Below are 26,167 nucleotides of genomic sequence, written 5' to 3' on the forward strand. Positions count from 1 at the left end.
TCTGGTCTGCCACTCTCGTGGAGGTTTTCCTCTGTATCACATATTTGTTTGGAATTTTACATTCTGCCCTGTAAATATTTTATTAATAGATACCTCCCTTCTCCTGGCTCCCAGGCTATAGGGACTCAGGACAGGGATAATGCTTCTTTTGGTCATCATTGTATCCTAAGAGCCCTGCTTAGGTCTGGCACATGGAGACCATCACAAAATTACTTGTTAAAAGAATATTATCTAAAATGTGAAATAGACCAGGTCTGGAGATCTAACCCAAAGGCAAGCAATTCATGGGCGCACAAGTAACAATGGCCTCTAATAAATGTGCCTAGAATAAACAATTGTCTACTTCTAGTTATAAATATGCAGGTTCTATTTAACTGAAATTGTCAATGAGAAACTACAAACAAGGTAACTTGTGGCAGGAGAAATAAACAAAACAAAACAAATGCATGTATAGATGGTCTGAAGTAAAGTCAGAACTAGAAAAGCTATAGCAAAGCTGGGACACTGAAGAAGTAGGTTAAGAAAAAGAAAACACCAGACATGCAAACAAACAAACAGGAGAGTCTCAAGAAAGATACTCTATGTCCTACCCCAGAAGATTAACTTGCAGTTCTCTAGAACTGTGATGAGTCCTCCAAACTTTCATGCCCTAATCCTTGTAAGAATGATGTGTATTTTGATCTATTTATTTTTTTTTATTTTATTTTTCAACGTTTTTTATTTATTTTGGGGACAGAGACAGACAGAGCATGAACGGGGGAGGGCCAGAGAGAGAGGGAGACACAGAATCGGAAACAGGCTCCAGGCTCCGAGCCATCAGCCCAGAGCCCGACGCGGGGCTCGAACTCACGGACCGTGAGATCGTGACCTGGCTGAAGTCGGACGCTTAACCGACTGCGCCACCCAGGTGCCCCTGATCTAGTTATTTCTGATAACTGAGCCAATCTGACGGAAATGCTCCCATATGCTGATGCGGGACCTTCGTGAACTACTGTGTGAAGATGCCCGCTTGTTGCCAGTAGCCTGGGACCTGGAGTGCTTTCTTGGAACTCTCAAGAGTGGTTCCAGGAAAAGTCACCCAATAACCTTAATTCAAGGAAATGAAACTCTTCTGTTTTGTACTGGCTGTTTGAAAATATGGTCACTTGAGTGAAATAGAATTTCTTCCAAGTACTACATCATGGTATACCCCTCAACATTTACTGCAGTTATACATAGGAATTTGACTTGTCTTGAATCTCACAGTCCTAGAGTTGGTTTCTGTTTGCTGCCTGGAGCTCACTTCCTGGTAGTGATCTTAGCAAGATGCATCATCTTTTTCAACTCACTGGAGACCATCTGGGGTTCAACAAAAACCTAACTTGCAAGATATCTGGCAGCAATGAAATTCCCGTTTATAACTGCTTTATAATCATGAACAGCACTCCTTCTGTATAGGAGCAGAGTGGCACAGGCTTTTCTTGAATCTATACTTGTGCTTAAAACCACACCCCCCTCCTAACTCATGCACAGATTTTGGGAAAACAACTGTAAAGAATGACAGAGGGGCAGGGTCTCAGCGGCCTGGGAGACACTGCGGTGAGGAATGAGGAGGTATCATGAGGGAAGAAGGGGGTGTATTCTGGAAGCTTGGAATTAACACGGTAAGTAGGGTAAGGAAAGGGACATTAGATAAGATATGGGAGATCATAGAGAAATAAGCAAAGGAGGCAGAGCAGAGAGTAGGAAAAAAGGAGACAGGATAAAATGAAAGGAAAAATGGGAGAAAATGCAGTGGAGAATACGAGAAAAGAGGAGCTATGGAAGAAACAAAAGTGAATGACAGTGAAATGAAAGGGAAGCAATAGAGGGTTGTTTTCTGGGTATAGAATCTGAAATATAACTACCAGGGTTTGAATCCAAGCTGTCAACTTTTCAGAATAATGATTATGGGAAATAATGACTATCAGCCTCAGTTTCTTCTTCTGCAAAATGCTGTAATAATCCTACCTAACGAAGTTGTGAGCATTGTGTGATCATGTGTGTCATCTTAGCACAGAGTGTGGCACAGAGTTGGTGTTACTGTTAGGTTAGAAGAGAGGGGAACAGAAGAACGAAGGAAGAACAAGATGGAGGAAGTAGGAAGGATGGAGGAAGGATGGAAGGAAGTAGATAGTAGAAGAATGAGAAAGAAGTTAATTTCTCCTAATGATTTTAACCTTTCTTTACCCATATTATAATTCAAGTTTCTATGCCCACTATATTATTTCTACATGTTTTAATGACAATTGGGAAAAAAAACAAGTACATATTGAATATCCTTTTTAAAATGTATTTTTATATTGAACTAACCTACAGTAGGTTGTATTTATTTAAGAGTTGAAATTATTCCCTGGAAATGAGTAAGATCAAGGCTACATGATGCTAAACCAGTCATCCAAAAAACCCATTTATTTTCCCTTCCTCCTTACTGAATTGACCGGCCATTTGATGGAACTAAATGAATTGACTGGTTATTCTGAAATGTGTTAACCCAGCTACAGCCTGTAGGAAGAATAGAGCACCTAGTGTTCTTGGTGATGTACCTTTCCAAGTTTCTCTCCCCAAAACTAACCACTTCCTTTTACTTGAAGTCATTTTGCTTTTCTCATTAGTCTCACAATCCAGGGCTAGTGTTAGGTACTGAGGCATCCCTAAGCCCAAGACCATAAAACAATGTAATGGAATTGGACCAAGTATAAAAGGAAGGAACTATGGAGTTAGTTGTCCTTACCCTCTCAAGAAAAAAAGAACAGTGGAACGGTAGGTAAAGTATGAAAAAGATATTAAAGAGATCTATTCTTTTTCTTCCAACAAATAACTTCATTTTTTTAGTTTCATTTATTTATTTTGAGAGCGCGCACACACAAACATGAGTGGGGGAAGGGCAGAGAGAGAGAGACTCCCAAGTAAGTAAGCTCTGCACTGTCAGGCTCCATGCTGCCAACATAGGGCTCCAACTCACGGACCATGATATCATAACCTGTGTCAAAATCAGGAGTTAGACGCTTAACTGACTGAGCCACCCAGGCACCCCAAAGAGATCTATTCTTATATTAGGGAGGAGATAGAAAGCCACAGCCCAAATCAGAAGGAGAAAACTCTTCATACTCCTTGCATAAGCGCTCCAAAGTGCCCTTGGCATGGAGCTGTGCACTTGTCACATCACAGACATGCCTCCTTAGACTTTCCACAAAGCTGGAGAAATAGTATGCTCACAGACTTGCAGTGAGGTGATAGGCCAACCTTCAATGACCATGAGTTAGGCTACTCTTAAATGCCATTCAGAATAAACCGAAAGGAGTTTTATCTTTTTCACATACACATGCCCTTCCATAGGACCATGCGAGTTATTTAAAATAGTGGCCAATGAACCTAGGCCAGTTATGACACTGCTTCTCACATTTTTCTCATTCAGAGGTAAGACAATAGAGAGGTCTCCCACTGGTCCCTTCTTTCATGTTATTCCCTTCTGTCAAAGGGGTTAAGAAGCACAGTTTTATTCCATATTCTTTCCTGTGCAGGAGAAACAAAGTTTTCAGTGTTGCCTTCTACTGCCTTATGTTTTGCTTCTACACTCTATTTAATAGCAATTTTAACATGTTCTGAGAGATCTGTGTAAGGACCTCTTGACTCCAGGTCTTTTGGACACGGAAGTTGATCACGATGGTGTTCTAGCACCGTATACTACACAGTGAAGACACAACAAAAGAATTAACATCTTATTGGGGAGGCAACAGGAATAGAGAGGCAAAAACTACAATTTTTAGAACAATTTCATTAGAGTTATGCCAGAGGTAGCTATGGGGGCTATGGGAGAAGAAGGGCCTGGCCCAACTTGGGGAACAGGGCAGGTCTTGGATTCAGGTGTCATCGTACCCAAACAATTAGGTGAACTGAGCCAAGAAATTAAGAGAAGAAAGTGAGGGGTACCTGGGTGGCTCAGTCAGTTAAGCATCATGGTTCATAAATTCGAGCCCTGCATCCGCAGCACAGAGCCTGCTTGGGATTCTCTCTCTCACTCTCTTTCTACCCCTCTGCATGCATGCAAGCTCACATTCTCTCTCTCTCTCCCTTCCTCCCCCACCCTCTCTCCTCTGTCTCTCCCTCTCTCTCTGTCTCTCTCCCTCTCAAAATAAATAAAAATTAAAAAGAGAGCAAAGTGAGTTCTAGATGGCAAGAAGAGAGAAGCAAATGCAGATAGCTATGAAACATGGCACACATGGACGGAAGAAGTTGGCTACTGGAAGAGGCAGGTGGGTCCTGTGTACCACTGCCAAGGAGATCAGATTTTATCTTCAGGCTTATCACAGAAGGGTTTTAAGCAGGGAAGAGACATTCTGAGACTAATTTTTCAACTATATCAATTTGGTTGCACTGCAGAGCAGACAGCAAAGTTAAGGGGAATACACAAAAGACAGACTATTTAAGAAAGTGGTTCTCAAATGTTTTGATATATAGTAAGAAATACATTTTCATGGAAAAAGGCTATGAATGTTTGTGTGTATGTCAACAATTTCAGAAAACACTTATCCTTGATATTATAGATGTGACTTTACATTGTATTACTTTCTATTCAATTCCATTATATATATATATATATATAATGCTAAATGCAGATATATATATATATATATATATATATATATATATATATATAAATGCTATAATGCATAAATGCTAAATGCTAAATGCAACTGACAGTTTCAAAATACTACTTCTGTATTCTGGGGTGAGCTGATGAGTACCTGATCTGGAGAAATATCAGTGGCATGGAGAAGAGAGAACAGGTTTGACAAATATTTATGAAGTAAACTAAAAATATAGTTATTTATTTGATGGAGGAGTGTATGATTTCCAAGTTTCAGTCTAGGATAAAAGTGCTGCTTAATTGACAGGAAGAACAGATCTGCAAAGAAACAGAAGTCCAGTTTTGAACATGTTGTATTTAATTTTTTAAAAATGTTTGTTTATTTTTGAGAGAGAGAGAGAGAGAGAGAGAAATAGAGCGGGGGGGGGGGGTCAAATAGGGACAGAAGCACAGAATCTGAAGCAGCCTCCAAGCTCAGAGCTGTCAGCACAGAGCCCAATGTGGGGCTCGAGTCATGACCTGAGCCAAAACCGAACGCTTAACGGACTGAGCCACCCAGGAGCCCCTTGAACATGTTGTATTTAAATGGTGGAGTATCATCAGGCACTGTGCTTTTTTAAGAGTCTGAAATCAAGGAGGAGTTCTGAGGACAGGCAGTTTGGGGAATACCAAGTTTGAAGGTAAAACTACATAAGTATATGTAGGCATCTAGAGAGTGCACAAAATGAGAAAAGCAATGAGCCAGAAACAGAATGTTTAAGGAGGGGAATGGGGGAGGTAGACATAAGAAGAAGAGTAGTCAGAGCAGCAAAAAGAAAGTAGAATCGTTTGGGAGAGAATGGTTCCTAATAAATATGTGTTGAATTAATATTTACAGGATAAATCAATGAGGAAAGAGTTTCTGACGAAGGTCTCTAAGATCAGGGCAGAGAAGGCAAAAAAGAGCTCCCTGGACGCCGTAGTGAGGGTGGTGGGAGGAGGTGTGTATGAGGATGTCCTCCTACACTGATGTGAGGAGTGCCTGGAAGGTGAGGAGGTGGAGTGGCTTGACCGAGAAGGAAAGGGCAAAGAAGCAAGCCAAGGGATCAGCAAGGGTTCTGTTACCGGGCTTCACTATTGTTTTGTTCTGTATTGTTTTTATGATTGAGACAGACATGAATAGGGAAAGAGGCAGGAGAACAGGAGAGATTGAAGAAGCGAGAAAAAGAAAGGAAAACAGAAGGCGAAAGGTCCTGGAGATACTGCGAGGAGAGGTCCGAGGGCACAGATGCAGGGGTTGACTTCGAGCAGGAAAGGGATGGGTTGCATTACCTGCTGGGACCGGAAGGGAGAACAGGATGGGTATGGATGTCAATGAGAGGATACAGAAACTGGGGAGGTTCATGTCTTCACAATGAGTTTCCTGATTAGGCTGCAAGTGAAGGCATTTGCTGAAAGGTGATGAGCAGCTGTGGCGCCAGGAGGCTTCACAAGGGGAGGAAGTTTGGAACAAGCACCGAGAGAAGTGAGAGGGCACAGAGCAAGGATGAAGTGCCAACTGGCACTGAGGGTCCCGTTGAGGTGAATGCCTTGACTTTATTTGAATCCATCTTGGAGTGATGTGGGATTTTTCCCGCCGGAGTTCAGATAAGGATGTGGAGCAGGCAGATGAGAAACTGACAGTGTTGGGTTTTTTCCTGAGAGGTGTAAGGAGAACAGGATGGCAAAGAATTTGAAATAGAAACTGGGAAGGCAAAAAGGAGAGGAAAGGAGATGGAAATTCCCAAATGAGGGGATTGCCGGACAAAATACTCTATTTCCCAGTCTCCCTTGCAGCTACACGTGGCATATGACTGAATGAGCCAAAGGAGATATAAATAGAAGCATGCTGTGGGGTTTCTGGGAGTTCTCTTCCAAAGAGAGGGGATGTGCTATTCTTCCTCTCCTCCCCTGTCTTACTGCTGGCAATTTAGATGTGATGGCTCTCTACATGCCATCCTGGACCATGGAGGCAAAGCCCATACTTCAGGGATGGTGGCGGAATTATCCAAAAGAATCCTAGATCCCTCACAATGCTAGAGCAGTCACACCAGCCCTGGGCCACCCACTCTGGCTCTCTTTTATAGGAAAGAGAAATAAAATTTCATCTTGATTAAAGCATAATTTTTCAGGTCCTTTCATTCCAGATGAACCAATATAGTGTGCATATATAGTGCCTGGAACACTTAGAAGGCTGCCTTGGAAGAGAATGTTAACCCTCCACTGTGTAATGCCACGTAAGGAGCACATTTTACAGTAAGCAAAGAAGCTTTGGTCTTTTTAGGAGATTACAGGCTGCTCTTGATTTGAATGGAGAGGAAACAAAAGCTGACACTTGCATTTCTTCATTAAGTTTTTTTAAAATAAAAAAAAAAGCCACATGGATGTTATTGCTTTTTTTCCTGTGATGGCAAGCAGTCGTCTCTGCACTTTTTGCAAAGAAATGTATTAAAAGTAAGGACAATATTAACACCCAGCATGACACATTTCCACGGTCTTACATTTTTTTTTCCTTCCCTGAAGGGTCAGAATTCCCATCAGGCGGCATAAAATGAGTGGTCTAAGCCCAAGCCTAGTAAATCACTGGTATTGCGTTGTTTTTAAGTGACCAAACAGCTGTAGTTTTCAAGGTCAGCTGAATCATCTGCCAGGGTCACACGTGTTTCACATGTCAAGAAACGTATATGGGTTCCACTCCATGCAGGATTGTATGGAAAAAGACACTTGCAAACAAGTGATCTGAGGACATGTTTCCAAACAGCTGCTATGGTTATGTGGATAAGAATTACTACGTAAACTGTGTTGAGGACTCTGTTTCCAATCACTCAAAAAGAATATTCATTGCAATTCATGATGTCCATGCTGAGAGGGCCAGTTTGTGATCATGAAGACACATAGTAAGTATTCGATTAGGATACAAAGTAACAGTATATGATTGCTATTATAATCATAGTGACCTTTTTCCTGTGCAAGTGGGAAGAATGTGTACTGGGTATAAAAACAACACCAACCAAACACATAATTAAGATGGAACCTAGTTAAATAGCTAAGGATGGAGGACTTCAAGTAACAAGACTTGGCTAATACTTCTCCCTCCAATTCACGCTGCAGGCAACATTGACTAGAAGCTAAAGACGTGACTCTTGGATGCTAATAACTTCCTTAACAAGCTGGAGTAATTGGTATTATGGAGCCAGACTGATGGCACAGGGAGGGGATGACCTCAGGATTTAAGGAGTTTAGGAACAGAAAAACATGTTTTTTAAATTCACATTTTAACTCAGAGCATAGTTAGAGATGTCTGACTTCAACAGAGAGAAGGAAAAAGCTACTAATTTTTGCAAACAGCTCCTCCAGTGGGTTGCCCTATCTCAAAATGGATAATTGGCTTTGAAGAGTAGCTCTTAGATTGAATTTTTATTCAGTTCTCATAATGTTCTTGGTATGTGCTCTTCAAAGCCCACAATCGGCCTCCTCATCTTGTTGATATTTACTAGTCCTAAGGATCTCTCATGTGTGAGACATGTTGAATGAAGACTGCCTTCTGACCAGTTAACCCCTCTCAGCATGTTTCAAGGTTGGCTTCTGTATTCTATAAGCAAAATAGCAGGCACCTCCAAGTCAGCAGAGTGGCGCAGACAGGCATAGACAAATACTCACTCTAGCTAAGTATGGGCTCCAGTCAAGCTGGAAAAGGTCTCTCAGCTCTGAGTCACTTAGACAATCAAGTCCCTGAACATGTTTCTGTCCCTAATATTTTGTTGCTCTAGGCAACCATCAAGTCCACACGAAGACTTCTGCCAACTGGAGAGGATGACGAGCCAGGGGAACCAGAATTTTCTTTTAACTCTTTGTTGAAAATTCAAAATAGCAAACGGTGGGTATCAAAGACATTCTCTAAAGGATCTATATTGGGAAAAGTGGAATTCATATATTGGTTTAGTGTATCTTTTCACCACTACTTAAGGAAGTATAATGATAGAAAATAAAGGCAATCAGAAGCATGCATTTTTAAAAAATTTAAAAAATGCACAAAAGAGCTGGTTGGATTTTTAGATATTTTCAGTAATCTGATATCCTCATTTTATAGATGAGAAACCAGCTTAAATTACGGACCCAAGGTTAAACAGGGAGTTAGTGACAGCTGGATTTATAGCTTTGGTCCCTAAACACTGGGGTTACTGCTCTTTCTACAAGTTTCACAAGTCCAGTGCCACATGCAGAATGAAGGAATGTTAGTAAATCATAAGTAATCACCTCTTTTGTAATAGCAAATGGTCCTGGATGAAAAGGGCTACTTTCCTGGGTAACTGGAAGCAGTCCTAAATGTCTGCAGCTATGTAGTGATCATCCAGGAGGGACACATAACTATTCTAAACTATCTGAAAAGCATTCAAGGTCTATCATTGCTCATCTGAATTTGATCTTTGCTTCCTCTGAATTCTTAAGACACTTACTCTCTGTGACACAATCCTGGGAGTATCTAAGATTCTTGACACGTTTTTCATATGTACAATTATATCCTGCTAAGTCCTTGTAGGTAGGATTAGGTCACATTCATTTCCATTTCCCTGAAACCCAGAGTACAGAATTAAACATGTTTTTGTTCACTGGTTGATGATAAGTCACCATTAATTTTATTAGCTCTAGTAGTTTAGTGACAATCTACTTATCCAGAAATGGTCCAGGAACGTATACTATTCAATACCAGGAAATAGGTGTAAAGAACCCCAGAACAGTCAATAAATACATTTAAAGACTTACTTGTTAAAAAGTGGAATCAGGTCTATAAATACAGAAAACAAATTGATAATTCGTAAGTGCTACTTCTTCCAGAACACCTTCCATATCTTGCTTTAGATCTCCAGCAGAGAAGTACTAACATTTTCTCTGCCTTTCTTTTTAGAGGTGCCATTTGATGCTTGGGCTCAAAGAGACAGAGATGGTGGTGTGGGAGTGGCTCTCCTAGTTTTACTTTTTCTTTGTAGGGAAACACCTAAGGAGATCTGTCACACTTATGAATCTAAGCTCTTTGAAGGTCTTATTTGAAAGCAGATTGTGCTACACTGTGCACAAAGGCATTTTAAATTTGCAGGTGTGACTGCCCAAATTAACAACAATACTTTGAACTTTTACAGAACCTTTCATCAAATGATATCAAAACAACTCAGCTTATAAAGCCTTAGGAAGCTGGTGGACAAAATATCCTATTGATATATAACTGGGGATTTACTCCATTAGCTATGTTAGTGATTTGTTTCAAGTTCCCAGACAATGGTATGTTTAGGCAAAGGATACTATTTTCTGTGGGCTACATCTCCAAATTGTGGTATTTAATCTTGAAAAATTAAAAAAAACCCAATCATTTCTTTTCAAATTTTTTGCTGAATTTTAGTTACCAGTTCACATGGACTTGCTTGTCATCCTTGGGCAAGTGCCGTGCTATTCTTTTCTCTATTGTTCCAATTTTAGTATATGTGCTGCTGAAATGAGCACATAATAATTATTTTTCCCTCTTAATTTGGCCAAGCATAGCTTCTTTTTGGTGATCCAGAGAAAAGCTCAAGGAACACACTAAAATGGACTTCACCTGTGATGAAGGAGAACCATACTTACCAGTGGGTTTTAAATGAACAAAAAAGTGTCCTACAAATCTGTTTGAGTCTTCTGGTTATTATTATTTAAATGTGTAGCTGTGTAGCATGTTTCTGCAAAAATGCAAATCTAATCTTTTTCTGTTCTTCTCCTTCTGGCTTCCTTCACTCTTTTTCCTCACATACATTGCCCTCAACTGGGAACAGGGGTGCAATCCTATTTTCCCAGATTTTAAATCTGTTGTAAAGTAAATATGAGCAATATGTGTCTGAAATGTTTATCAGACTATGGTTTTTATTTGGCTTTGTCCTAGCATATTAGTTTTTTTTTTTTAATTTTTTGCCCCATTTCAATGGTTTCTTTGATGTCTTGTTTTGACCAGCTGCTGAGCTTTTTGTGGCTGTCCATTTACATCACTTTAAAAAATGGTACATAAATGAAATTTGAACAAAATGAACAGTACTTTCACATTGTTTCAAAATCAAACATGTTCCTAAGGAATCTGATTTATGGCAGATGGAGAACAAAACCTTCCAGAGGGAGGACTGTTAAATGAGTCTTAATTGCTTGCATATGAAAATATAGTGACTAAGATTGTGTGCACAATTAGGAATTTAAACATGTAGAAAAGAGCTGGCCGTGGAAACATTTTAGCAGGCATAGCTAGTTTGTATGAACACAGACAATAGAAGACAAGTTAGTAAAGGAAAATAATTTTAAAAGAAATTTAGTTGTTTACTTCATCATTCCTTATGTCAAGCTTCCAATTGTAAAGATGATTCATTTACCTCTGAAACTCAATGTACACTAAAAAAAAAAAAGAGGTTTATTTAAGAATTAGAATTTCTTTCGTAGTCCCTACTATGTGCCAGATACTAGCCTTGGTGCTTATTCATCTCATTTAATCCTTAAAATAACTTTCTGAGGTAGGTTAATTATTAACTTACATTCTACAGATGACAAATTGAGGCTCAGAGAATAAGTTGCTTCAAAGTGAAATGGCTATCAAGTGATATATTCAGGGTTCTCTGTATTTATTGAATGAAACCAAAGCCCAGCTTCTTACAGTGCCTAGCTGTTCCCCTGGAAAAACACATACCTTTCAAAAAAAGTAACACTAAGGGTGCCTGTACTTTCAGTTTTGCGTCAAAACGCTTTCCTTGTGTTGGGTGACATGGCGTGGTATGGCTGGGTGGACGGGCCAAAGTTGGTCAGGTCTGGGAGCAGGGGTTGGGACAAAGATGGCAGATTTAGACACAGAGGCCAGAGCTGGGTGGCCTCAGAAGCTCTGTCAGGGTGTTGGGTTGGGAGGGCAGTGGTCAGGTGGAAGGATCTAGTCAAGAGATTCAGCGCTTCAGTGGCTCTGTAGGCAGCCACTGTGGGGGCAGTGAGGTTCCACCTGATGGTTCTGCCACAGTACATGGTACTCAGTCTAGCTCCCCACAGCTAGGGTTTGGGCCCTCCTCCTTATGATGACCCAGATGTTCCAAATGCATAGTACAGTGTTCTATCGTGAGCTTCCGTTTGTCTTCAGAAATCTAAGTCCACGTCATGCCTCTAATGGAGGCCTCTAATGGAGTCTTTTCCATGGGCCCTCAAGTCGTCCTTCAGATTCTTTCTCCTTAGGAAATCTTCACCTTCCTGGAATGGGGGTATAGGCTGTTTCTAAGGACTTTGATGAGGGTCACTATGTGGATATCCAAAACTAAAGATCAAACAATGAACCTTCAAATAAACGTAGAACCCCAACTCATTCATGTACTGGGGTCTACTTACATGTTTTTTTCTCAGAAAGTTGAAACGCTTAAAAACAGTCTGTCTCTATTATTCTGTATTCCTTAAAGTAAACCCAGACCACAGTTCATTTAAATTACTATTAAGCCAAGATCATAGAAATGTAAATTATTCCTCACTTTGATTCCTTATAAGCAAACTGAGAGCCACAGATCATGAAACTCTGTATAGAACTAAGCATAAACGTGTGTGTTTTAAATGGTCAGGCAATCAAGTCACTTTTGTACCTTCAGAGGAACTGGATTCCCAGGGATACATTAATGAACAAATGTCATCCACATTCCTAAGAACCTTAATATTATAAAGAGCAGCAAGCTGAGAGATATATTAGCAAAATAAAGTGTGTTGTGGCCGATCTTCTTATCTCACTATAATCAGTAATAATTTGGGGTCCACCAACATGTATTTCTTTTTTCTACCAGTACCCTAATTTGTTTCAGGAAATTATCTGGTGTCTCCATTGGATAATTTTTTTTTTTTTTTTTTTTTTTTTTTTTTTTAACGTTTATTTATTTTGGGGACAGAGAGAGAGACAGAGCATGAACGGGGGAGGGTCAGAGAGAGAGGGAGACACAGAATTGGAAACAGGCTCCAGGCTCTGAGCCATCAGCCCAGAGCCCGACGCGGGGCTCGAACTCACGGACCGCGAGATCGTGACCTGGCTGAAGTCGGACGCTTTAACCGACTGCGCCACCCAGGCGCCCCTCCATTGGATAATTTTAATAATAGCATAGTCCAAAGTGATCAAGTGCTTCCTATGTGCCATGCATAGTGCTTAGTTTTCCATAACTATCATCTCAATTTTCTTGAACTCCTTATGAGAAAATTACTACTATTATGCCTACTTCAAAAACCAGGGACTTGAGTATATGGAAGGTTAAATGAAGTGTTTGAAGAAAAGCATCTGTAAGTGGCAGAGCTGGGATATGAACCCACATAATCTGGCCTTATAACTTAGGCTCTTGGTACTACCTTATGTTACATAGTGTGGGAGAACAGCCAGATGTCCTGTTCTCCTTTAGCCAAGACCCAAGACCCAAAATAGACCAGTTAGACCCCTTCGTTGGAATTTAACTCTTAGACATATTAACAAAGAAACTCAAAACAGTTATAGGAGGCTCTCTAGATTGCTCCTGCCATGAGAATTTCCCTTCATTTGTGCCTTTCTAGCATTCTGAAGATGAATGGAGTCCTTCAACCCTGATCCTTCAGCCTCCTGACTAATTCTCAGGGAATTGGAAATTATTTCCAATATTCTATTTTACTGAAGTAAAGTAGATTCCATTTTACTAGATTCTATTTTACTTAAGTTAGCAGAGTTGGGTTTTACCTTGCACTGGAGGATCATTGCTGATGTACCATCATCTAAGGGAAGGGTATAAGCCAGCCTAGAAGAGAGCTGGGTGAGAATCCTCAAAGAATAGGATGCTGAAGGACTGTAAGTGCTCAGTGATAATGTGATAGACACAGTGAGAAATAACCTTGTAGGATAATGCCAGGTTGATTTCCTCTGCTTCCCTTTCTGTTGAAATGATGAGGGCTTGGGCCCCTCTCTCAGCCAGTAGGGCTGGGACACACTGGCCTTTTCCTTTATCTCCAGGACCTTCAGCAGTTTCCAGTGAAGAGAACTGTGCTGGGAAGATCTTTAGAAATGCAGACTGTACAAAGTGTGTTGAAGAGGCAAAAAGACTCCGAGAGACTGTTGCATTCCTCTCAGAAACTGACAGGATTTCAGATGAAGCTGACTCTTTCAAAGTGTCCCCTGTGAACACCTACCTATATGCTTGCTTATTCTATATGTTGCCATCACTCTACAATCCTAGGACATTGTCTTGGGATTTCCTTGCCACGTCTGTTATACTTCTTCCAAATGCCTCAAAATTGTCTTATCCCTTGGAGTGGATTCATTTCTAGAATTAGCCTGATCCAGGCTATTCTGACATCCTGTTTGCTGACTAGCATTGGTAATCATATTGGAAATAGTATTTCTTGTCAAAAGTGAAGCGTGACAGTAAACCAATGAGGTGACTCTTTCCTCTCTGGCCTATAAACTATTCCCAAAACTATTTCCAAAATACTCTCAGCAGTGGCATCTGGACTAAAAACAGGTACATTTTACAAAGGTAACTACTTTGAGGATCAACACGAATGGCACAATAGCATCTACTGATAGTTTTGTAATGCTCATTGATATATAAGGCGCTTTTCACCTTTTAGTAAGAGCTACCATTTATTATTACCAGACACTGTGACAAATTTTCTACATGCATTATCTTGTGTAATCCTCAAAATTAGGAGGATATTATTATGCGTATCCACCACATTTTAACAGAAAAGAGTCAGGGCATAGAGTAAGTTGTCGAAGGTCACAAAGCAGGTGAGCAGGAGAGCACGGCTTTCATGAAACCCCGATCTCCTGACTTCTGAGCCCTCTTCTTCTCTAGGTTCCCACTTGTACATCAAATTCACAAATAAAACTTACAACAGTGTGGAATTTGTTTTTCAAAATAAAAACCTGCAGGAAAAGAAAACCTAGGTCTATTTGTATGTAAACAATTCTTGTTAAACAGCACAGTCACACAGTCAGAGACTTGAAGTGTCTCAGAAGCCCTTGCCTGTTCCTCAACTTCAATCTCTCAGTTCCAGGACTGAGAGTCCTTTTCTGTCACCCTCTCTAGTTATTTGGAAGACATTTACTCTTTTACAAGTCTGTCTTCTACTTTCTCATGCTGCTAAGGTTTCCCTAAGTTCCTGAACTGGGTCCCCAGGACTCTTTGCAGTGTCTGAGCTAAAATCCCAGTGCAGACAGCTTCCTGGTTCTGTAGGAAAAAAGACCTCTCATCCTGACTCATTTCTTCCTCACTCCCTTCCTCCTGCCTTTCCTGATTTTAGCTATTTGTCTATCCAAGCATTTGTGAACCCTCTGCTTTCTTTTTTACTTAATGCTCTTTGTCAATCAACAAAACACATTTGATCTTTTTCAATTCAGAAAACTTCCAGCATGATGGTTCTAAAGCTCAGGGGAGGTATTTTATGCCTCACTGGGTCCCAGAGCCTAAACACAGTCTTTCACAACCTAGAAACAGAGAGAGAAAGGGCAAACCCAGGAGGGCACACAGAAAAGAGATTCTCCACATAGACAATTCAGTGTGCAATATGCAAATATCAAAAACATACCAGAAAGAAAAAGTCATAAGCACCCATGTAGAATACAGTGAAGCAGAAATACTTCCAGACTGCCCACAGTGCCAGAAAGGAACCACAGAGAAAGAGAGAGGATAACACACTAAAAAGCACTGGATATTTAGACATCAGAAATATCTAGAGGAAGTGCTTCTGGGGGATAGAGAGCTAAGGAACTTCGTGGCTAGAAATCGTACCCAAGAAAATATAACAGGTATGATGGGCTTATCAAGAGTCTAAAGCAGGGGCGCCTGGGTGGCGCAGTCGGGTAAGCGTCTGACTTCAGCCAGGTCACGATCTCGCGGTCCGTGAGTTGGAGCCCCGCGTCAGGCTCTGGGCTGATGGCTCGGAGCCCGGAGCCTGTTTCCGATGCTGTGTCTCCCTCTCTCTCTGCCCCTCCCCCGTTCATGCTCTGTTTCTCTCTGTCCCAAAAATAAATAAAAAACGTTGAAAAAAATTAAAAAAAAAAGAGTCTAAAGCAAAGACATGATGAATCTTATCACTTGTAGAAAGTGCCATTTCAGGGGTTAAAAGTGGTCCTAGAAGCAAGGTGAGTGGGAGCCTCAAGCACTGCTTTTTGCCCCTAAACTTCTGACATACTCTATGTGAGGCACTTCTCACACAGACCACACTGCCGCTCCCTGTGGAAGTTCCTGCCAGGGTACTCTCAGGAGTTACTTCAGGAGAGTCAGGAAGAGGATGGTAGGAATTAAAGAATGCTTCAAGAATTCTACATCCTAGCCAGGAATCCTTTCCTTAGCTTATGTAACTGAGTTCTTAGGGTTTCCCAAAGGTTTCTCTGTATCCATAGACTTTATCCCTTCTCTTTTTTAAAAATGTCTAAGTTTATTTATTTTGAGAGAGAGAGAGAGTGTGCCGGGAAGGGGCAGAGAGAGAGGGAGAGAGAAAATCCTAAGTAGGCTCCACACTGTCATCACGAAGCCTGATGTGGGGCTCGAATTCATGAACTGTGAGATCATGACCTGAGTCAAAACCAAGAGTCAGATTCTTAAGCAACTGATCCACCCAGGAACCCCAGACCTTATCCATCATCTTATCCTACTATCCATTCATATACATTCATAACAGGACCATATAAATTTATTTTCTGTCCTCCTTAAAAAAAAAAAAGAACAAAAGAACAAGAAAAATTCCTAGGGAGTCACTGTCCTAGGGAAGAGGCAGATGATGACAGATTGTATGTTTGTTTGTTTGTTTTTGTGCACATGTCAATAGATCTTAAGAAGGGAAACCTTTCCTTTGAGTCAGCTGTAATCTACACTGTCATTTGTGGCTGTATATCAGATCCTCATACGGTTTAAAGGAGATTATGCCTGTAGAGTCTTCAGTAAGTATTAAATGTCAGAAAATGTTACCTTTTATTAATGTCAGTATCCATACCATCTCCAACTGATTTTCTAAAAGTATTTTCTGAGATGGTGAAAGAAGGCTGCTCTAAGTGAACTCTCTGTTGATTCATGGAGTCAAACAATTCAGTGTCACATTTAACCAGTAAAATTTGGGAAATTAGACCAAAAGGAATTTTCACTGCTTTGCCCCACCACAGTAATGTATTTCTGAGTATGCCTAGAATATTTTCTACAGAATACATGGGTGGGAAGCCCTTTGTGGGTAAAGGGAGCAACTTAAGAATGCAGCTTTTGTTTTCTTTCTTTCTTTCTTTCTTTCTTTCTTTCTTTCTTTCTTTCTTTCTTTCTTTCTTTCTTTCTTTCTTTAAGGAAACTTGGTACTGTGTCTAAGAACACAAAAACAATACAGTTACTAAACATAACATTTCCCAAGCCCGCTCCCACCCTCACACGCAAACATGGACATGATACTTCTCTTCTAGGAGAAGAGCAAGCTTGTCTAATTAAAATCTTGTATACATTTTGAGAGATAACAGCAATGGCAGCCCAGTAATGACGACCATGATGACGTGCTTTACACTGATAATAGTATCACCTTGTCTTTCCTTCCTAATCACACAGCACTTCACACATAGTATCTTGTTTATCTTAGACTGCATTGTTTGTTACATGGGGGTGTGGATGTCACTAATACACTTTCCAGAAAGACAGTGATTTTCCAGCAAATTACGAGCAACTCAATGACCCCACTGTGCACTGGCACTCTCACCCACATCATTCAGTATTCCATGATTCTCCCAAATTTGGCTGCCCAAATGGATCATCTGGGAGCACTCATAAAGACTGTGAGTCTTGTCCCAAAGATTCTGTTCTGGACTGTCTGGGAATCTATCCTCTTATTTTTGTTTTCAAGCATCCCCTGGTGATCTCTTTTGGTCAGGCAGGTTTGGGAAATACTGCCCTTTTCAAACTCAGGGCAGTAGGAAGGGATATTGGCTGCAGTGGACTTGGGTGAACATTCAGATCCTCTCTTTCCGTGGTAGCTTTGCTCAACACTAGAAGGATAATACAATAGTCAAGCCATAGGCGTCATAGGCTCAATAATCAACAGATAGAGTACTGTCCTATATAAGGGATATATTATTTGAAAATATAGTTAATTCTTCACTGTGGCTCCCCAATACTGAGATATCATTAGGCAGCATCTCATTAGTACCTTTTCCAAGTGAGAAGAGGCAAACAGTTGAGACCCCAAAAATACATGTTTGTCACTAGAGTCTATATAAAATGATTAAGCTATCAGCCTTTGCTACTTACTAGTCAACAGCTAAGAATGTCTTAAATTTAATCCATCACACATAATTAAAATGTATTAAATGAGTGCCTAATGCCCACTTAGCACCTTATCATGTAGTCTTTAAAATAGTAGCATTTTTACATGATTAAAATTTTGCCATAATTCATGTAAAAACCTTTTTATTATAGGTTTTTATAACAAAACAGAATTCCTACAGTATTTATTATTATTGGGTTGTTTTCCATCTTTTATGCTTATATACATGTGCTGTGATGAACACCGTATGACTTCTGTTTTCACGTCTTTTCTCATCACTCTTCAAGGTAATCAACTGCCAAGTATTCTCAACTCTGTCTCTGAAAACAGTTGTCAGTCTATCCCCTCATCTTCACTGGAGACACCACCACCTGAGTTCAGAGTTGCGTTATCCTTAGTGTGTACTTGACAGATAACAGCCAGCTAATGAGGATGGGGCTGCCTTCAGTCTCTTCTTTTTGGTATGTTTTTTATCCTGCTTCCAATATTGTCTTTCTAAATTATATACTTGCTCCGCTGCATAGAAACGACTGATGACTTGGGGCACCTGGGTGGCTCAGTCAGTTAAGCATCTGATTCTTGATTTCAGCTGAGGTCATGATCTCATGGTTCCTGGGATTGAGCCTCAACTCGGTGTCTGCATTAACAGTGCAGAGCCTGCTTGGGATTCTCTCTCTCCCTCTCTCTCTATGCCCCCCCCCCACTCATGCTCTCTCTCTCTCTGTCTCTGTCTCTCAAAATAAGTACACTTAAAAAAAATGATTGATAATCTTCCCTTGCCCATAAAACAAAGTCCACCATGATCAACACTGGCTTCCAATACTCTTCACTGCTCCTGTTTTGTTGCTCCACACACTTTCAACTCTCTTTGTCTTTTACTGTCCCTAGTCTGCTGATCTGACAGGCACCCATGCTTCCACACCTCACTCTTGCTGGCCCCTTGGGGTCAGGTGATTGTCCCTTGACTATACGCAAAACTCTACATTCTTCAAAGCTCAGCAAAGAACTTTCCATAGATAGTACGTGTATTTGAAGTTGCTTCAATTATGGCCACTTGGCTTGTAAATAATCATTCATGATTCCTTCTCCTCTCGATTGTGAATTCCTTGATGCCAATAGTCACATTTTACTCATACCTTGATCTCTAAAACCTACCGTATCGCAGGCCATATAGAAGGTACACAGAAAATATTTGTTCACCAAATGGATAATAATCATAATCATAATAAAATTCTAGCACTTACACTACCTACCACTTGTTGAATACATTCTTGCTACCAATCATTGACTTAGAATTTACCGATGAGAAAATGAAAGCTTAGAGAATTTATGTAAATTGACCACAGTTAAAAAGCTAATAAAAGGAAAGCTAGGTTTTCAATCTATAGGGTTCAACTCATACTGGCTGACTTAATAACATGCAGTTTCATTTAATTATGTCAATTAATGTTGTAACAAAATACCCAGAGCAGATATTCAGGCAATAGATATTCAATTAATTATTTTCCCCATGATTACACATTTGTTTTTTTTCACTGTTTATAACGCCAAGTATTATTTCAATCACTTCCTGGTTGAAAAGTCATTGTGTTAGACCTGCTTCCCCTCTCTCTCTATCTCCACACACACATGTGTATTTATAAATATACATTTAAATAGAAGTATAGAAAGGCAAAACAGGTTAGCTTATAAAAAAGAAACAGACTTTTATACCTCTAAAAGATTATAAGTTTAATAATCATATAGTCATACTTCAAGTATTTAAGGAAATATTTCAATTCAATGCTTTTTCTGGAGAGGTCTTTTTCATGAAGGAATTTTTATAAAAGTAACCTCTTTTGGCTTAAAAACTTTAAAACACTCGATAGTCAGTAGATGTGTTAAGTGTCAAAGTAAAATAAGAAAAAAACTTGCAAAAAAGTCAATGTACAGGGAAACTGGGTGGCTCAGTCAGTTAGGCGTCTGACTCTTGATTTTGGCTCTAGTCACAATCTCACAGTTGGTGAGTTTGAGCCCCACATCAGGCTATGCACTGACAGTGCAGAGCCTGTTTGGGATTCTCTGTCTCCCTCTCTCTCTGCCCCTCCCTCACTTGCTCACTCTCAAAAATAAACATTTTTTTTAAAGCCAATGTACAAACAGTCCCATACACAATCATTTTTCAATCACATTCCTAACAAAGCTAACTGAGCTTCCATTTCCTGCAATTATCAGAGTCTTGCTATAATGTGCTCTTATTAAAGGAAAAGGGAAAATAGGGGAAGTACATGGTGAAGTGGTGCCTGTTACTAGTAGAGTGGACTTGTGTGCAATGGATTGGTCTCCTCCTGCACGCACACCACCTTAACATGCATTTCTATCCAATGTCTCTTTGACCTCTCTCACCTAGACCCATTTGTCTTCTTTATGCATATCTTGCTTTCAATTATTATTGCACATATTTCTTTTTATGTTATATACACTATTTGTTATTCTCTCTCTCTCTCTCTCTCTCTCTCTCTCTCTCACACACACACACACACACACACACAGACTTATAATGACTTAGCTAAGTACCTAGCATCACTATTGTCACCATAAAATACTTTCTTGGTGTCTTTTCTTTAATAAGCTCAAAATGTTAAATGATTAGTCCAGATAATAACACAATAATTGTTCCAGTTAAGTACCTTTGGTATTCTTTTTGTCCCCTCGTTGGATTTTAGGAATGACTTTGTGCTTTAGAAGAACAATAAACATGCAAGGTTAAGTTTATTCTCACTGGGTTTCAACTAATTAGTACTATTTGGATAATTTACTTTTTATATCTTCTACTTACCGAACTGACTAAATTCTATTTAGAAAACACTTGGTTTTTAAGGGGTTGTGAATATTCAGGGTAAAATATGTAGAGTGGAGACTTACACCAATTTTTTTGTGGACTAAAATCAACTTTGCTTTATGCTAGTCACTGTATCACATGACTCCCTCTATAGGTAAAGTGTAAGCAATTATATTCACTTTATCACTTATAGAGAAAAACTTGTATTTTTTAAAATCTTGAGCCAAAAGACATTTGCCTTAAACCTCCAAGTTCGATTTATCTGAGAGCCTAGAGGTTATATTCAGTGAATATAATCGAAACAGCTCTAAATATAAAGTCCTATCCAGGGAGGAGATAGGACATGACTTTTTTTTCTAATTTTCAAGTTTATGTACAAGAAATACAGTTCTGTATCTATTGCTCATAAATTAGTATCCTTTAATACTTCTTATACTTTCTCAATGCATACACTTCTAAAGTGGGTCTGAAAGCTACCCTAATATGATGAATGGTTTTACAGGGGTGTAAGAAGGCCCCTGGACTCAGAGACATATATTCCTGGATCCATGTCTAAGTACCATTTACTCTCACTAGGCCTCAGTTTTCTCAACTTTACAATAGAGAAGTTTAAATTTCCTCTGAGTTGCATTCTTGCATGAAAATCCTTAATTTGAAAATGATTAAAGGGATTGAAAATGTGGCAATTAGAAACTTAGTGAAAAGTGATACTGTGAAGACATGACAAGATTGTATGAGGTAGATTTTCCTGAGTTAACATCATTTGAAAACAAAATGCTCAAAAGGACTAATTGTGTCTAAAGAGGCATAGCTAAACTCCAAAACCTATACAGAACAGCACGATACAGCGATGGCTTGGCCATCTCTGACGCTTTGCTGCCCCCTCATGTTTCAATATTCTCTAGTTCTATTATTCACTGCCCCTTAAGGACCTAAGTAGGTGAGCCTTGCTCTAAGTAATACAAGGATTCCTAAAATGTCCTGTGATTACTGTTTAAAAACAATCATTGATGAAATGTTCCAGAAAAGCTGACACATCATCAGTGTCTTCCTCCTCTACCTTACAAGCTTTCAAATTAGCTTTAAGAACAACAACAATAGATGCCAGACATGGATTAGGATTATAGGAAGAAACACTTGGGGAGTTACTTATAACCTGCTGACTTCTGGTCTTTGTCTAAATTATCTCCCCAAATTTCGGCAACAGCACTGAGAGTTAGCTACTCATATCTACATTCTTCAAATGAGGGAATAAAGCAAATGAGAGACCCAGGGTTTGAACTCCAGCTCCAAACCCCACATGCCATGTGTTTGTTATATCACACTAAAGAACAAAATAGCTCTTTAGTAATGAGACTCATTTATAAATGTACATTTGGAAATGTACATTAGTTATGGAAATAGAAACTGCCAAGTGATTTACCCGCTTTAACCCTAATGATATAAAATCAAACTTCCCTGGCTTTAAAACACATGTGAAATGGAATAATCTCAAAGGAGAAAAGGTATTGTAAGTTCTGTGGGACAAAGCTTTAGAAAACATAGTGTGACGCATGTAGACAAAGTTCTTAACTGTTCTTTTATAGAAATAAAATGGTTGATTTACGGAAACGTTGTAGAGAGATCATTATTTTAGATTTTGAAAATGATTCCGCACCATACTTTATTGCCCACATCACAGGGCCACCAATGTGTGTGGCAGTGAGGAAAAGTAGGGACACAGCACTGGGAGCAATAGGAAGACCCACTTTTGACAGGCACCAAGGAAGTGTGTCCGTTTTGACCATTTTGGGGGGCTCCATATTTTCTCTCTTATGACCCTACAAGCCTCTTTCTCTCATTTTTTCCTCCTTTCATCTCTCTGCCCTACTCATTCCATCATCCCTTGTTCTACCTACAGAGAATAAAAACAAGTGCAAAGCAAAAGAGAAAATGTCTTGCATGCCTACTCTGTGAAGCAGGATGCTGAGAGCATCCATATGTGAATGCCCCTTACTTAGCAATAACTGTATGAAATATGATAACCAATTTATAAGTGGGGAAACCAAGGCAGAGAGGGGTATGTGGCCTGCCCAGGGCCACACAGCTATCATGGTAGAGCATGATTTGAATTCTAGACAGGCAGAACACCCATGCTACACAATTCCAGGGGCGCCCATCCGTGATGTTCTAAGTGGTTGCCCTCCAGGGGCCCCTGGAGCTGTGCACCACAGCAGCCTTTTGGACCACTCCTGGACTCTGCCATATGGTGCACTGTTCCTCCAGATCCTAACCAAAATATCTAAGAAGGTCAAGTTCATCTTAAAGGGTGCCCCACTGACCCTTTTTAACACTCTTTTCTGCCATTCCCAGGACCATGACACAGGAATAGCTGGGTTCTAACAATAGGAGGCGTGAACCTGGATGTATAGGTCCTGAACAGTCAGTGGCTGAGGAAGGAGATGCACTTTTCTGTGTACCTCAACTCTTACTTCTATCCAAGTTTATGTTTTTAAGAGCCTACTTTTTCAGAATGGGCTCAGAGACAGAAATCTTTTCCTGCCATTGCCCTCATTCCCACAGCCTCCATTCCACTTTTCCACCTTGGTTGGCTAGGCTGGGACAAGGAAAAAAGACTGCCATTCTCTAGTTAATTTCCCATTGTGCTCTGTGATGAACACGGCTGCACTAAGCAGTTAATGACAGTTAATTAGTTTCCCTTCCTAGATAAGATATTTCTGTAGCCCCACTGTCCCTAGGCCTCAGGTCAGGAGCTTGTGGGTACAAATGAGGCCATATTAACCTTAATTCTCAGATTTCAATGGCTCAAAGTTCCCTCTGGTATAACTCCTGGGCCTCAACACTATGTGAACATTTGTGGGGGCTTCTATAGGGTCTCTCACATGTGTTTAAGAAAAGTCTGTGCCCTTTGAGTGCAATTACTCTCCCTTTAATCACTTCCCGGCATCTGCCAGGGTGGTTGGACAGCTGCCTGGACCACTGACCACCCACCACCTCCTGATGGACACAACAATCTCCACCGATACCTGCAGCTGCTCTCTGGAGAGGATGCTCCTGTGAGGCTGGCTCATATGTGACCTCAAGCTACACAAGCATCCAGGAACCAAAATAGCACTGCGTTCTGTTCAAACTACAATGTCAGAGTCCTGCTTGTGGCAAAAATAGTAGGGGTGGGGAGGTGACCCCTCTGCATAGGGGTCAGATCTAGAGCCTGAAGCAGGGATGGGGATGAGCTTCCATGTGGCCTCTCTCACTAGAAGCCCCAGCTGCAGGCTCACAAAGGTTGGCCTGCTTGTCCCTCAACGTAATAGGCAAGTGTACAGAGACAGGGCCATCCAGTTCTACACCCCTATCTCAGTTGAGACCCATTGACATTGAACTCAGCTTTCTGGGAAAAAAAAGTTGTTAATCAAAGAACTTATTTTAATATACAGGAATTTCAGTCTATATCTTGAACAATGACAGGAAGAAATGTGATGGACAAGGCATACACTATGAAATGACACTTGAAAATCATCACCAACAAGATCTTGAAAGATAAACATAGGAAAAAGAACCAAACATTTAATATTCGTTGAAATACAAAACCCATTCAAAAGACATTCCAAAAAGAACATTACCAACTGTTCCAGAATCAACTCTGATGTGACCGCAAAGGAGACCAGATTAAAAGTGCTGACCTGAGTGGGGAAGTTAACTTTCAAGCAAAGTGTACTCACTAATAGCTTAATAAGGAGCTCTCAAAATATTCTGAGTTGGAGTCCAAGGAAGGCACTTGAATCAAATGAAGTAATGGTCTAGTTTGGAGAATATGTTAATTTTCTTCTGGTAATAATTTTAGAAAACATAGGTTTTCTTTTCCAGGCAATTATTTTAATGAATCAATTGGGGTTTCAAGAAATGATTAAATGAGTTCAATTTGGTTTCAGGTTCAGCAAAATGAGATCATTTGTTCTGTTTTTGGTTCAGTTGAGGTCAAGCCCCATGTCTAAAATAGATTAATAGGAATTGGGATGATTTTTTTTTTTTGCCCTTTATGTCCCTCATCCTTCTTTTCCCTTCTTTTCCCCAAACATCTGTTCTTTTGATCTCACTGAACTTTCCTGTGTTGTATAATTACTTCTCTCCCCTCCCAAAGTAAATTTATTCTCACTTTGAGCCAAAATCAGGACTACTGGAATGGTGTTCCTTCCTGCACACAACTGGTATATCAATTAACCAGTAAGGTCCCTTTTATTTATGCTTTCCCTTTCATTAAAACAAACTACCACACAATAATGTCATGCTGATGGCATAAGCCTGGAAACGATATGGTCAACATTTGGAAGGTAACACTATCTCTCATAATACAAATGCCGAGAGCAATGTATCAGCACAGATTTAAATGGTCTTTAAAGACGGCACATCAGTAAAGATTTCCCAAATAATAGCTTAAACGGAGAACTTGTGGACTCAAGGATAGAAATGATAATAGAGAGAAAAAGGGAACAATTTCTTTAAAATTATAGAATTGCAATATAAAATTGGTGTTAAGTGTTATGCTGAACCTTGGAAGATATGATTTTTTTTTTCTAGACAGAAGAAGAGTAAGCTTCTAGATCTTTCTTACCTGTTATGGTGGCTTTGTTGATGGATGGTTGGTTGCACATGGGTGATCTTCTGACAAAGAGAGAAAAGTACAAAGCAGTAAATATGTGGTGCATGTTAATCTCAGGACTCTCGGAGTCATCTCCAATATGCCATTTTAATTCAAAGGATTATTTTTAAGGCAGGACATGCAAATGAAGATTTCTCTCAGACTAGCCAGATTAGTTCCTAGTCTATAGTTAATATCACACATGTCAAAAAAGCAAAGAGTTAAATCTCACAGTGATAGACTTTGGGGAAAATAAGGCTGAAGTAAATGTCACAGGAACATGATAGAGGAGGAAGTTCTTATTAATTGACTGCATTCAATTAAACCAGGGCTTACAGAGCAAACACAAACTTTGTGAATTTGAAGAACAGTCAAGCAACAAGTGGTTTCCCTAATACAGTGATGAGAAACTTTTGTTTTTGGCATAAATTCTCAGAAGTGAATGACTCCTTGGAGACTGTGTTACAATTAGAGAAGCTATTTAAACACTTTCATTTTCCTTTCCTTATATTGAGAAACATCTCTGATACATTTATCAGAGAGGTATATCAATGCTTTGTCCAAATAGATGCTATAGAGACTGCAGAAACACTATAAACCAAAGGTACTTAAATAGGTTCTATCTTGTATTCTCTGATTTTTCAGATGCTTGCAAAGTTTCACAAGGTGATTATATTCCCCTTGAACTGAAAAACCCTGCTCTAAAACTAACATGTATCTCTACAGAGTCCAGCCACAACATATCCACTATTTAATCAGTGCTTAATAAATTATGTTGAAAAGAATATCACTTATGGTCTATAACTTA

At 39.8% G+C, this 26,167-nt stretch overlaps 1 protein-coding gene and 1 non-coding gene across 3 annotated transcripts in view; both read right to left on the reverse strand.

Moving 5' to 3' along the window:
* Positions 1–26,167, reverse strand: part of PDE4D (phosphodiesterase 4D) — a 563,022-nt gene that overhangs the window by 160,074 nt on the left and 376,781 nt on the right. For both annotated transcript variants that reach the window (XM_043590836.1, XM_043590826.1), the window contains exon 5: positions 25,333–25,382. In XM_043590836.1, the coding sequence (XP_043446771.1) occupies positions 25,333–25,382 (50 nt within the window). The remainder of the gene's footprint in view (positions 1–25,332; positions 25,383–26,167) is intronic.
* Positions 10,015–10,123, reverse strand: LOC122496520. Its single transcript, XR_006300845.1, has one exon. It is a non-coding gene; the product is annotated as a U6 spliceosomal RNA (small nuclear RNA).

The sequence above is a fragment of the Prionailurus bengalensis genome, chromosome A1 (genome assembly GCF_016509475.1).
Source record: "Prionailurus bengalensis isolate Pbe53 chromosome A1, Fcat_Pben_1.1_paternal_pri, whole genome shotgun sequence".
Taxonomy (NCBI): Eukaryota; Metazoa; Chordata; class Mammalia; order Carnivora; family Felidae; genus Prionailurus; species Prionailurus bengalensis.